This window comes from Siniperca chuatsi, linkage group LG8, assembly GCF_020085105.1.
Source record: "Siniperca chuatsi isolate FFG_IHB_CAS linkage group LG8, ASM2008510v1, whole genome shotgun sequence".
Lineage (NCBI taxonomy): Eukaryota > Metazoa > Chordata > Actinopteri > Centrarchiformes > Sinipercidae > Siniperca > Siniperca chuatsi.
The window spans coordinates 11,784,168-11,796,925 of NC_058049.1; the positions used below are offsets into that span (position 1 = coordinate 11,784,168).

Here is a 12,758-nt window from a genome sequence, read left to right on the forward strand (position 1 = left end):
ATTAGTTCTATCGGAAAACTAAAGTTGTATTGCGTGTGTGACAAGAAAGAATGAGTAGTCATGTTTTACTTTTACAAAAACAAATCAAAAAGGCCAGAATGAATGTGTAGACATCAGATTATTTTATTTAAGTTTCAAGTAAAACAGTAGTAGTCAAGGCACTGAACAAACAAGACAAAAAATAAGCAAACTGTGAAAGTACATCAATAAAGTAGAAGCTCATTCAGTGTCAGTCTTGTTAATGCATCAACTGTCTGGTTCATTTTGAAAGACACACACCTGATGTTCCCTAAAGGCTTTTAAGAATATTTTCACCAACTTCTGACATATTTCCACATGTTTTGTTTGTTTGTTTTTTTTTTTTTTTTAAATCAAGGCAACCTGACTGGACAGTAAACAACACAAGGCATTCACAGCAGGTTTATGCATTTGGGTATGAAGAAGATAAATTCTTCTTCTGACCTTTGCTTGCCCTCTTCCTTTAAAAAAAAAAATTAAAAATTTGTTTAGTGCTGATGCAAACGTGTGCAAAAGCGGGCATTCAAGGTTTGAAAACCCTGAGAGGAAGTAAACTAGAGGTGTGTCCTGCTCAGTCTTTCTAGGACACACTTGGCACGTTTCCTGCACACCTGGCTCAGTCCTGTACATGACCCACTGCTGCTCTCTCAAGGCGGCCTTTGTGCATCGCTGCATATCTTGACATGCTACATTCTTTGGTATACTGGGGCCTTGTGGTGCGTAATCATCCCCAATAAAGACATCAGGAGTTAACCTAACTCCCTCTCAGAACCATGAATGAGTAAAGTTTTGTGCATTAAGAGAAAAAGGCAAACGTTTGTTCTAACACATCACCTCGCTAACTCAAAAACACAATCATTCTGGTTTTTGTGTTAAAGGACTGGAGGTCTCGTTCAGCAGTGCATCCTGCAGTGCCACCTGGGATGCATTTTTACTTTAGAGAACTTCGTGTTCGTTCATTTAATTCCCCACAAAGCCCTTCTCAGGCTGCCTCCATCATGTCTTCAATAATAGCCGTCTCCTGCTCTCCCAGCTGGCTGGTGAGGTCGGGGGGTTCTGAGTTTTGGGGGTCCAGCAGCTCCAGTGGCTCCTCCGGCACCAGCACCATGGTGGCAGCGGTCGAGTATGAGAGCGGCTGCTTCCGCCCTCCACCTCTTGTTCCCCCCCGTCCTTTATAGCAGCAGACGCAGTGCAGGCAGTCGTGGACGTTGTACTTGAAGAGGTGTCTGCAGGGGTGGCAGAACTGGTAGAAGAGCAGCATGAACAGCACGGCCAGGCTGTAACAGATCAGCAGCTGGACGGCCAACAGCGGCGCACACACATACTCGTAGAAGTCCGACTTGAAGAAGTACCAGAGCGTGATGAGGAGGAAGTTCTCAAGAAAGCGTCCGCAGTAGTACATAGCCAGGCGGTTCCAGCGCTGCTTCCTCTCGATGAGCTCTCGATGGGAGAGGTCCAGCTGCACCGCCGACCAGCAGAAGATGTTGATGAAGGCGTAGAGCAACGTGAACATGCACAGCACCACTGTGGTGCCCAGCTTAGAGAAGTTTTTCTCCAGGTCCTTAGTCAGCGAGCCTTTCCTGGCCCAGAACTCAGCCCAGGGAAGGAAGAAGAAGAAGAGCAGGTTAGCCATGCCGACCAGGATCACCCAGTGTGTGAGCGCCGTGCTGAAGAGGACCAGAGCGGTGATCCGGGTGGCAATCTCCAACCCTCTCCACACGATCATGCATACATAGGCTGCAGGGCGCAACCGCACCTTGTAGTCGTCGTATCTAATCTGGATGGCCAGAATGCTGCACACAAGGGCCCCGTATATGACAGAGATCAGGGTGATGATCATCAGAGTCCCTGTAAAAACAAACAGAAGTCATCTATTGCACACATCACTGCACCATTAACATCAGCATGTTAGCATTGTCTTTGTGAGCATGTTAGCATGCTGGATTTAGCTTTTAGCTCTACAGCTGTGCCTATACTGTAAGTACAGCCTCACAGAGCTGCTATCAAGGCTGTAGACTCTCATATTCTTGCTTTAATGGAAAGCCTGACTATTTTACACTGTACCCTTCTACTAGTGTTTCAGTTTGCTATGACATGGCTCTCTCTTCTACAAATCTCCATCTGATATCTTCAATAAATCTCCTCATACACTGGCTTCTTAATTGTGGAGAGAAATACAGAAAAAAAGGACTTACTAGGTTGTATGAGGGTATTTAAAATCTTCCACACTTAACTGCATTTACACCCACTAAAACTGGCAGTGACATTTAATTTTATTTGTACAGTATTATACTTCTAGGTGATGACGAGTCCTAGTCTTAAAGAGCTGCCAACCTCAAAGAATTTCATGCTTTCGTTCAGGATGCAACAACTGTAAAGTAGTGATTTTTTTAAAAGATTTTTTTTAACCTTAACCCCTCAATCATTCTTACATCTTGCAGGGAGGAAGTATTTCTCCTGGATGGTGGCGTACAGCTGGAGCGTCAGTTGAGGCGTGGAGCCCAGAAAAGCCTGGATGACGGCGGTGCGTTTGAAGGCGTTTCTGTGAGTGGCCAGGATGCGCTCCGTTTGGCCGATTTCCCACTCCATGGGCGTGCCCTTCTTCAGACTGATTTTCCTGGAGATGGTGACGTAAGGCTCCTCCTTTTTACCCGCCTTGAAATAGACCACCAGAGCCTCGAAACACCTGAGGACGTAATACAAGAGTGACTGAGAGTGGAGTAATGTTTTCACACCAACAGAGGGCAGTGCAATGTTATGTTTAAGTTATGGGACACCACAATGGGATGTTATGATGTCTTGTGTTTTACAACATTTAATCATCCTAATGTGAATATGTAAGGACAATAATGCAAAAAATATGAGAAGAATAAAGCAAAGTATCAGGGGTAATATATCAGCAATTTGTTGTTGCAGCTTGTTTTCAGTCCAGGAACTTAAAATGAGATATCTAGGTGTTTGTCATGGACACCACGTTGATCTAGAAATGTTATCTCATGAAAGGGATCCATCATAAACACACCTTTCTTTGGAAATCGCAACTAAACACACACAAGCACAATACTGAGAATCCACCAGTGGACAGCCAGAGGAAAGAAAACAGTTCCCGGAGACCTGAATGGATACACAGAAAATATCTGGGTGTGGTTCTCTTAACTTTTGCAAGGTAAATGCTCCCTGTGTTCAGTCACAGGGGGGAAAATCAACACTAGTCACGAGGAGAGAAACATGTTTTTAAAAAAGATAAAATAAGTTAAAGTATTTGAATCTTCAACAAATATCAGAAGTTTATGGAAAATGTAATTGTTTCTACATTAAAAAAATATTAAAATGCTTCCTGACTGGTTTTTGGAGACCCAAATGACCCAGATAATTTCAGAACCAAATGCTGAAGCTGCAATAAGGAAACTACCTAAAATGGAAGTGCAAGGTTTCCACCTGCCAACAACAAAATAGCAGAATTATAATCCCTGAATGATACTTGAAAACTCACAAAGCTGCACGCCTTTGACAAACCAGCCCCCTGAGGATTCCCACTGCAGCTCAAAATCTCACATCGCTGTGCTGGAATGTAATCGCTTGCTCCAAATTCTCCAACTTTGGATATAAGACTTACTGGCTCAAGAATCCCACATGAATCTGCTTCTTCATGGTTCAACTATGTGGCGTCCTGACACTCCAGAGTCAGCAGTTGGACATTTTCAGAGACTGTTGCTTCAGCTGCTACTAGTGGGGGGACTGTACTCTTTACTTACAGTGCAAATACGGCACAGTGCCAAGCTTCCACACTAGTCCCTGAACTGTGTATGACCCAAATGTTAGAGGCTGGCAGGGGAAATCTTTGTCGTTATTTGGAAGCACGCTCTTATCTCTAAACCAGCACATACACACCGCATATTCACTCCCAGACTGATAGCCACCGGCAGAAGAGGCTCATTCAACTGTAGTGTACAAGGTCTACGATAGAGTAACAGTGAAGGCACAAAAACCTGATTTACTGACATCCTTTCCCTGGAAATCTGGCAGCACAATGGGCTGAGGACGCAGTATGAGGGTAGTGAACTCGAGCCAGCGTGCACTTAGGATTCTGTAAAGCGACTGAGAGGCAGACTGAATTTCACTTAGGGGAAGAGCTCCCAGCATTACTGATAAATACATTAGCCCAGAGAATCAATATGCTGACTTCCGAGACTGCGTCTTATGGATTTATAAACGGAAACACACAGGCTACTGCTTTCTATTTGCAGTCTAAACATGCACTCTGCTCCCTCAGTGAGCGAACACAACAGTATGGTGTAACAAATACCACATGAACGAAGAGGAACTGCTTTTAAAAACAACAATTGAAATACTGATATTCACTGACTAAAGGGCAGCAGATTTAGGAAATTCTTTCAACAGCTCTTTAGTAAGATCTTCATGTGGTGGTGGCATCAGCCTTATCACACTGTGGAGAGTGTGTCAAACAAACAGACGCAAAACAAGAAGCTCTGCGTGCTGAGACTGGTCCAAGCTGACAGAGTAATTATGTTGTTTCTGTCCCTGCTTTGGGAGCAGGATCATATACTTAAGGTGACAAGTCAAGACAAGGTCTAACCTGTGGCAGATAACCCGACTCTCTCCTTAAAGTTGCCATTTTGACTGTGTGGGTACTGTGTCACATTATCTTCTGGTGGACTCCAAAAACAACTAAAACAAGGCTCTTAAAGAATAACAAAGGTTTATATGCAGTTATCTAAAAAAAGGGAGTTGAAATGCTACTTTTGGTAGCAGATATGGTATGTTTGATCAAGATCAGCAGTTACACTATCCCCGAGTCACACAGGAAACCTCCCATCTGAGTCAAAAAGGAGCAGAGGTGTTTGTTTACAGCAGCACAGCCTGAAAGAAGAAGAGCTTAAAATAAAACAGAAGAATAGAGCGCACAACTAGATAGAATGAAATGTTCTGTAATGACAATCCTAGTATTTGTTTTCTGGCCTAACTGCCACATTAAAACCATGCAGTTAAGCTCAGTGTAACAGATAAGTGCAAAAACCGTTCACAAAGCTCACATTAGAGATGCAGCTGGCATGGTTGCATAGGCTCACTGTGATATGAAAAGCTATTTCATTGGCCATAGCTGTTTTAAATTTTTACGTGGAGGAAAGACGTGTACAGGATCATAAAGAAGTGTACATAGCTGACAGATAACAGCTGCTTTTGGTTTTAGCAGCTTACTTTTTTTCAACGGGACAATCCAGGATAGTTTTTAGCCATGCTAGCAGCGTAGCTCTATCCCCGGCGCCTCGTGGTCTGGAGATTGAGAGGGAGAGACTGAATAGCCTAGGCCTCACAGCTGCGGTTATCTCTACCATTCAGAATGCGCATGCCCCAACCACCTCCAGGGCCTACTTAATTCGTTGGCGGGTGTTTGCGATCTGGTGTAAGGCCAGGGACCTCAGTCCGCGTTTTGTGGCCCCTGGATTTCCTGGGCCAGGCAGAGCCTGTTCGATAGCAGTCGTGCTGCATCCACCTTGGGGGTGTTTGCAGCAGCTATTACAGTCGGCCGAGACGGTCTGGACCGCTTCACGCAGCCTCTGAATCAGGCGGACCTGGAGGTTCTGTAACTAATGTGCCTGACCTTGGTCCAGTTAACTGTGGGAACTGCAGCTCTGCTTGGAGCACCATTGAATTAAAAGAAAGGTCTGGCCTCCTGGTAAATACTCTTTACATGCGTGTCCTCATTTGTGAAGCATTTTTGGCTCAAATGGCATTTATCACAACCGGTAAATCAGGAATTATGTGAACCTTGTACTGTATTCTGAAAAGGCACAACAGTTTTATCTGTTTTAATGCACTACATTACACAAACTGATAAGGTCACATCAAAACTGTTAGCTTAGCATTGAAGATAAAATAATTTCCTGTCTTCTGAATGGCATTACAAAGGGCGGCCTGTGTTTCTTCTGTAGCTCTCATAAATCTTCAATATCTCTTCTTTATCTACATACTTTTATCTGCAACCTGTTTTGAAATATATTGGACTTTTTATATTTTAGGCTGCACTGAAAGCTGAGCCACAAATCAAGTTATTTATATGCCTGCACAGAGCTGAAGACGAGGTAGAATTTCCTGCCCTGCAAAAGAACACACCTTTCAATTAACACTTTTAGCACTGTAAATTCAGAGCAGCACCTCAGGGCTCACTGTTGACATATCAAAGTTCACAGAGAGAGCGAAAGAGAGAGAGAATCAAGTGTAGATTTGAATTTCAGAGAACTTAAGTCTCCGCCTACATCTTCCTTTATGAGTCACGGTTCGTCACACAGGTCTTGCAGCTGAGACCAACTGACACTGAAGTGCAAACAGGCTGTATGTAAATTGAACGCCTCCCTCAACAAACATGTAAAAATACCGTCTAAAAACGTTTTTAAACGTTGCAGGATCCTCCTTTTAACAACTGCTTTTTCTAAATTTGTGCCAACCTGTCACATTTGCTTTTCCACTGCTTTGATTTCCAAAAATAAAATCGAGCTGTATTATTTCTAGAAGGCTTTCCAGCAGCTCCTACAATCCCTTTCTGACCTCTCTGTCCTCCTGAGGCAGCCAGGCCTGATCAGCGGTCTGACTGGTCTGCAGCACAGAGGCCTTTGGGTACCATTATCCTGAGATGAGGTCATACAGCTGAGTGGCATACGAGCCATAAATGCGAAGGATGTGTTATTAGGGCGGGTGCCAGCCCTGCAGTCATTTGACAGACTGGTTTTAGAGTCTAGACTTCAGGGGGTTCAACAGAGGATGTGACCACACAATCAAGGAAGACTTCAAATTAAAAGCTCAGGACTCCTTATATTTGAGGTCTGTCCCTATTCAACACTTCAGATGATGTGGGAGGTTATGTTCAGTCATCGCTCCTGTTCTTCATACTGGACTTGCTTTCCATCTGGAGTGTGATTCAGTTAATGATGGCCAAATCTGCAATTCACAGTCAGTGCAAAAAAGCTGTTTCAACCAAAGTTATCGTGATGCTGCACCAGTCTGTCATAACAAATGAATGTCATAACATTTACTTGATGAACTGCAACAGATCAGTGCTGAATGACCGATTTAATAAGTCAGTCAGTGTTAGGGCGGCAACTAACAAGTATTTTCATTTTCAACTAATCTGCCCGTAATCGTTTAGTCTATGAAATGTCAAAAAATAGAGAAAGAATGCCCACCACAACTTTCCAGAGCCGAAGGTGACGTCTTCAAATGTCTTGTTTTGTTCGACCAAATGTCCAAAACACCCAAATATTCCATTTACAATACTATATGACGAATAGAAGCAAATCCTCACCTTTGAGAGGCTGGAGTCAGTATTTTTGCTTGAAAAATGACAGAAACTATTAACCGATTATCAAAATAGTTGCAGATTATTTTTCTGCCGATCAAATAATCGATTAATTGCTTCAGCGGTAGTCCTGCATTTTTAAAATAACTCTAAATAATGTTTTTATGCACTGTACTGTAAATGGAAAATGAAAGTAGCACTTCTAGTAAGATGGATAAAAATAAAACACTAAAGATGTAGGGCTGCAACTAACGATTGTTGTCATTGTCGATTCATCTGCCAATTATTTTCTCAGTTGATTGTTTTGTCTCTAAAATGTCAGAGTAGTGAAAATTGTTGTTATAATTTCCCACAGGCCAAGGTGTCATCTTCAAATGTCTTGTTTTGCCGGACCAACAGTCCAAAAGCCAAATATATTCAGTTAACTAGCATCAAATCCTCACATGGAACCAGCACATTTAGGTCAATTAAAAAAGTAAAACCATTAATCGATTGTCAAAATAGTTGCAGATTAACTTTCTGTGAATTGACTAACTGATTAATATACTAATCATTGCAGCTCTTAGAGTAATTATAGGGCCAGCACTGAAAAATTCCTAACTTTTCTCTGAAAAAATTGGCAATTTGGATTTTATAGTGAATGTCTGCGCGTTGCACCATCAGACCCCCACCTACCTGATGACAGGGCCGAGCAGCAGCAGGTGCAAGAGGAGGACCAGAGGCCGGTCCCGACCCAGGTCTCTGTGGATGAACGTCAGCGCCAACTGAATGAGCACAGCGGGCAGCAGCATGAAGGTGATGGTGAAGCCCATCCAGATGTCATCGTCGGTCTTGTGGTACATGCTGCAGAGCATGGCTGCGGCGACGAACTCTGCGCAGTAGAGCACGGTGGCCAGCACGACGCTGAAGGGAGGATGGACCTGGCTGTGATTGACCACCACCAGGACTCCGTTCTCCGCCACTGAGGGGAACTCCTGCGGGTCTATGTCCGAGATCTCCCTCTCCTGCTCCTCCATGGTAACTTCGCACATAATGTTATTCACTTTGATTTGTACGCGAGAAACGATGTCGACGTCGCTACAGAACGCTGACGTTAAACCGAACTCGCCTTACCGTATTGTGCTAAGAAAACATCACTTTTTTGTAAATATTTCCTTTGATGCGTCGTCTCTCCCAACTTTGCACCAAGTTGATCATCGCTGGCTTCACATTGTATTTAACTTTACAACTCGGCCGTGCCACTGGTCCACTGCAGCCACTCTCTCGCCCCCCCCCCCCACCACCAAAAAAGCGTTTGTTTTATTGTTTGATGTATCGTCGTACGTGGCGTTACCACCCTGTTTAACCCAGAGACCCCACCTCACTGTCCGCAGTGATATCAGCGCTGTTACCGTACCGTCAGTGTGTAGGATCGGGTAAGTTCAGCCTTGTCATTCAGAAGAAGAATTCAACCAGGCGATCATCGTCCAAACTCGCATGTTATCTGTAGCTTGAAGTTTGAAGAAGCGTGTTGTTCCTTATTAAAAACACACCGAGGTTTCCTCCAGAGTTTGGCGCCAGGCTGTAGGAGGTTTGGGTGTCTCCATGTCGGCATACTTATGCGGCTGCTAGCAGGTCGTGTTTTTCAGACTTTTTTGATGCGCTCTCAATGCAACAACTGCGTCAAGTCAGCCACAAACACACGGGGCGATACCGGAAGTGATGGGCGGCTGTCTTCAAAGTAAGAGAGATTAGAGATAAAGTGAAAGAACTCATCAACAAAGACATTTGTGTGCCCAGACATTCCTGTAAAAAAAAAAAATACAAACATAAATAAATCGACAAAAAACAATGGATTCCCAAACAAATCCATAAGAGCCATTGAAGGCAGAACATTTGATATGCTAAATATGTGTGCACAACTACAGCCACTTGCCAATGGCAAGAAGAACACAAATGTTTTGTACTGGCAGCTACTCTGGAAATAAATATATACATATTAGAAATATACTATACTATGTACATATTTAGTAAAATAAAATATACATACCACAATAAAATAAAACAAAACTGAATGAAATAAAGGGAGGTGCAAAGTACAAATGAAGGTGCAACACATTAAGGACATGCAGAGTATCGGTTACAATATTCCATATTATAAGCAATAAATCAGTTGTAAAGAAAGGTGCATTTACTGTTACATAAAATAAAAAAAGCCTAGCAAATTACAGTATGGATTAAAAATGAAAAAGACTAAACTAAATTATTATGTAAACAACACGGCAGAGGGAGGTGCATCTGCTTTATACTGTGAATGTTATACATTGGAGGCATAGAAATATTCAGTATTAATGGAAAATAGAAAGGGAAAACACTGATAAAAACTGTGGAAATAGGAACAGAAACAGTGGATTGAGTTCGAGGTGTACTAGAAAAGTGTATACATTTGTCTGGTGCAAGGTCATGCTATTTTGAGCAGCCCAACATGTGGTATTTTGCACAGGTCACTCTGGCTTTGAATGCTACTACTACTATTAGCAGAGGAGGACATCAAAGTTGTAAAATCTCAGAGGCTACAATAATCAGTAAGGAAAAGAAGGATTTATTTATGTTTACATTTCACGCTCTCTGGACTGCTTTTGCCAAACTGCTACTGGATGCAGTGAAAAAATACACTGTAGTTTTACTACGTCCAGTATTTGTCCCCGTTCAAATAGAAAGCACTTTAGAGGACGTGCACAGAGATCAGTTTCTCTGTGCCTCCATTTTTAGTTTCCACCAGCAGGGTGGACTTGGCCTTGTTCTGGTGACCTGCAGGCCTGCGAGTGAACAGATGCAGCACACAGATTGAATGAGCTATTAAATCTTCACTCCATCTTCTCATTCACGTTTTACGCAGACATTTCCCCATTATATTGCTATTTGTTAAGGCTACGTGCCAATTAGACAACATTAACATTTGGTGACCCAGGTGAACAGAATCAGTTTGGATGTTTGATCAACTACTTATGCAAATAAGGATTATCTGTTTGGTTTTGTTTAGGTGCATGAAAAACACACAATCTGTAATGACAGACGTAACATTTCCTTTTGCAAAACTTTTTTCTGTGTTGCATTGGTTGATGTCAGCGTGACCTGTCACCTTAAATAAGTCCTGTCTTATTTTTACTGAAAAAGAAAAATTAATTTCTGAAAGAGCTTCCAGTGCTGTCGATGTAACTTTGCTGTCATTTCCCTTTCAACTACAAAACAACAAAATGAGTTGTTCTGTGTATTTTTCACTATGAACTGTGGTACAATTTCAACACAGCTCGCCCCAAACATGCTAACCTCTTCCTGTCCAATCAGAGTTCATCTAAGTCAGTGACATCAGCTTGGCATTGTGAAGGGGGTCGACACAAGGTATGAAGGCCTGTCATTACTAATGCATGTGTTTGGTGAAGCAGTGGTGTGGGTCAGTGACTTCAGACTGCAGAGGCTGTGTGCTCTGTGGAGACATGGGGAAGTGGAAGATGGAAACCTCATTATGGAGCACCAGACATGACCTGTACACAGTGTTACCAGCCAATCAGATCAGTGAAACGGTACACTGCGTGTCTATGTTTACAAGAGACTGAAATAAACAATTCATTCTGCCTTTGTCTTGAACTATCTTTAAAGGGATAGTTTGACATTTTGGTAAATATGTTTTCGCTCTCTTTCCCAAGAGTTAGATGAGAACATTGATACCACTCTCATGTCTGTACGATGAATATGAAGCTACAGCCAGCAGCTGGTCAGCTTAGCTTAGCATAAAGACTGGAAGCAGGGGGAAACAGCTAGCCTGGCACTGTCAGAAGGTAACAAAATCCACCTATCAGTACCCCATAGCGCAATAATTAACATGTTACATCTCTTTTGTTTAATCCGAACAAAAAACAAATTATGTGTCAGACTATTTCTTGGTCAGGCGCAGTCACTTCACTGGCGGAGTCTCCACTGGTGGCCTGGTACATAACCATTTGTAAAACAAACAACGTTTCTTTTCCCTTTGGTTTTTGTACAGAAACAAACCAGGTATTACGTGTAAATTATTGGACTTTAGGTGCTGGTAGGCAGACTTTTGTTACCTTTGGACAGACCCAGGCTAGCTGTTTCCCTCTGTTTTCAGTCTTTATGCTAAGCTAAGCTAACAGTCTCCTGGCTGTTGCTTCATATTTATCATACAGACATGACAGTAGTTTTGATCTTCTCATCTAACTCTCGACAAGACAGCGAATAAGCATATTTCCATAAATGTTTAACTATTCCTTCTGTAACATTTTAACCCACATTGCAAAATCAGCAGTCAGGGGTCTGAAAAATGTTTGCAATGTGGAGATCAGGAGCAGATGGGGGTGTGGTCCTCAGCTGCTGCTGTTTTTGCGTTGTGTGTGTGTGTGTGTGTGTGTGTGTGTGTGTGTCAGTATCAGCTGACACAGGGCTGTGGTCAGAGTCTGGGTCTGGGATGAGTCTACTCAGCAGAGGAGGTCAGAGCCTGATTGGACGTTGGTTTAATGACATAATGAGATAAGGCCTACACACAAACCATTGCTCCAGGTCTCGGAAAGCTGTATAGTATATTTTCATTATAACTGCAGAAGCTCTGCTCCTTTTTAGATTTTCCTATATAAACATTAATATGAAATAATCAGAGTGCTGTGGATTGGTGTGTACAGAGGCTGCAAATCAAAAATATACATATTCAGCTGTAAGTAGACTATTTAGCTGCAGTGGTAATTCATCTTAGCTTGTCAAGGACTAGAACATAGAGCCATTATATTATTTACAGACTACATAATGTCACAGCCTCTGGCAGTGAAAACAAATCCTGTGAATATGAGGCCATCTAGTGGCTAATGCTGCATTACAAGATGTGTTGGACTGGTTTAATTATTGTATTAATACCATAATGTAATATGTTGATCCTCTGTATGAAATGTGCTATTATAAATAAATTTGTCAAATGTGTTGCCACCTGAAATATAATCTTGCTTTTCCCTCTTTATTATCTACACTGAATAATATTTTATTAATTTATATTGTTTTGTTTATTTGACAGGAACAGTGCTCATTGATCAACAGGAAAACAAACTGTAAATGAGCCAGAGTAAGCCCAAAAGGCTAATTTTCATCATCATTCAGGCCAGATGTTAAAAAGGCACCATACAAATGGAATAAAATGACATATCTTATATGCACATAATACACATCCACCAATATTAGTATAGACACAGTAACGTGTTAGTTAGCTACAGTCTGTAATAGCATTGTTGAAATTATCACCATGCCACATCTAATCCAATCAAAATGTACCAGACAAGAAAAAATAGGTCTATAGTAATGTTAAGTTCCACTTATACCTGTAAACTTGTCTCACGGACATTGTGGTGTGACACCACCTGGCCATCATCCTTTATTATGATGT

General features: G+C 42.2%; 1 protein-coding gene across 2 annotated transcripts; it reads right to left on the bottom strand.

Annotated features, from left to right (window-relative positions):
- Positions 1 to 99: 99 nt before the first annotated feature.
- Positions 100 to 9,322, bottom strand: xkrx (XK related X-linked). Of its 2 annotated transcripts, none has more exons than XM_044205093.1 (3): positions 8,009 to 9,322; positions 2,451 to 2,704; positions 100 to 1,866 (listed from the first exon to the last, which is right to left on the bottom strand). In XM_044205093.1, exons 1-3 carry the CDS (start codon positions 8,362 to 8,364, stop codon positions 1,001 to 1,003), a joined length of 1,476 nt encoding a protein of 491 aa, XP_044061028.1. In that variant the 5' UTR covers positions 8,365 to 9,322; the 3' UTR covers positions 100 to 1,000. The 2 variants fall into 2 exon arrangements, with proteins under 2 accessions (XP_044061028.1, XP_044061029.1); XM_044205094.1 differs by lacking the exon at positions 8,009 to 9,322 and adding an exon at positions 6,586 to 7,357.
- Between the last annotated feature and the right edge of the window lie 3,436 nt (positions 9,323 to 12,758).

Excerpts from the sequence above, each read along its gene's own strand:
- xkrx (XM_044205093.1), bottom strand. The coding sequence starts at position 8,364 with ATGTGCGAAGTTACCATGGAGGAGCAGGAGAGGGAGATCTCGGACATA. Across the intron at positions 2,705-8,008 it reads CTGCTCGGCCCTGTCATCAG|GTGTTTCGAGGCTCTGGTGG; the intron begins GTAGGTGGGGGT and ends TTACGTCCTCAG. Across the intron at positions 1,867-2,450 it reads ATACTTCCTCCCTGCAAGAT|GGACTCTGATGATCATCACC; the intron begins GTAAGAATGATT and ends TTGTTTTTACAG.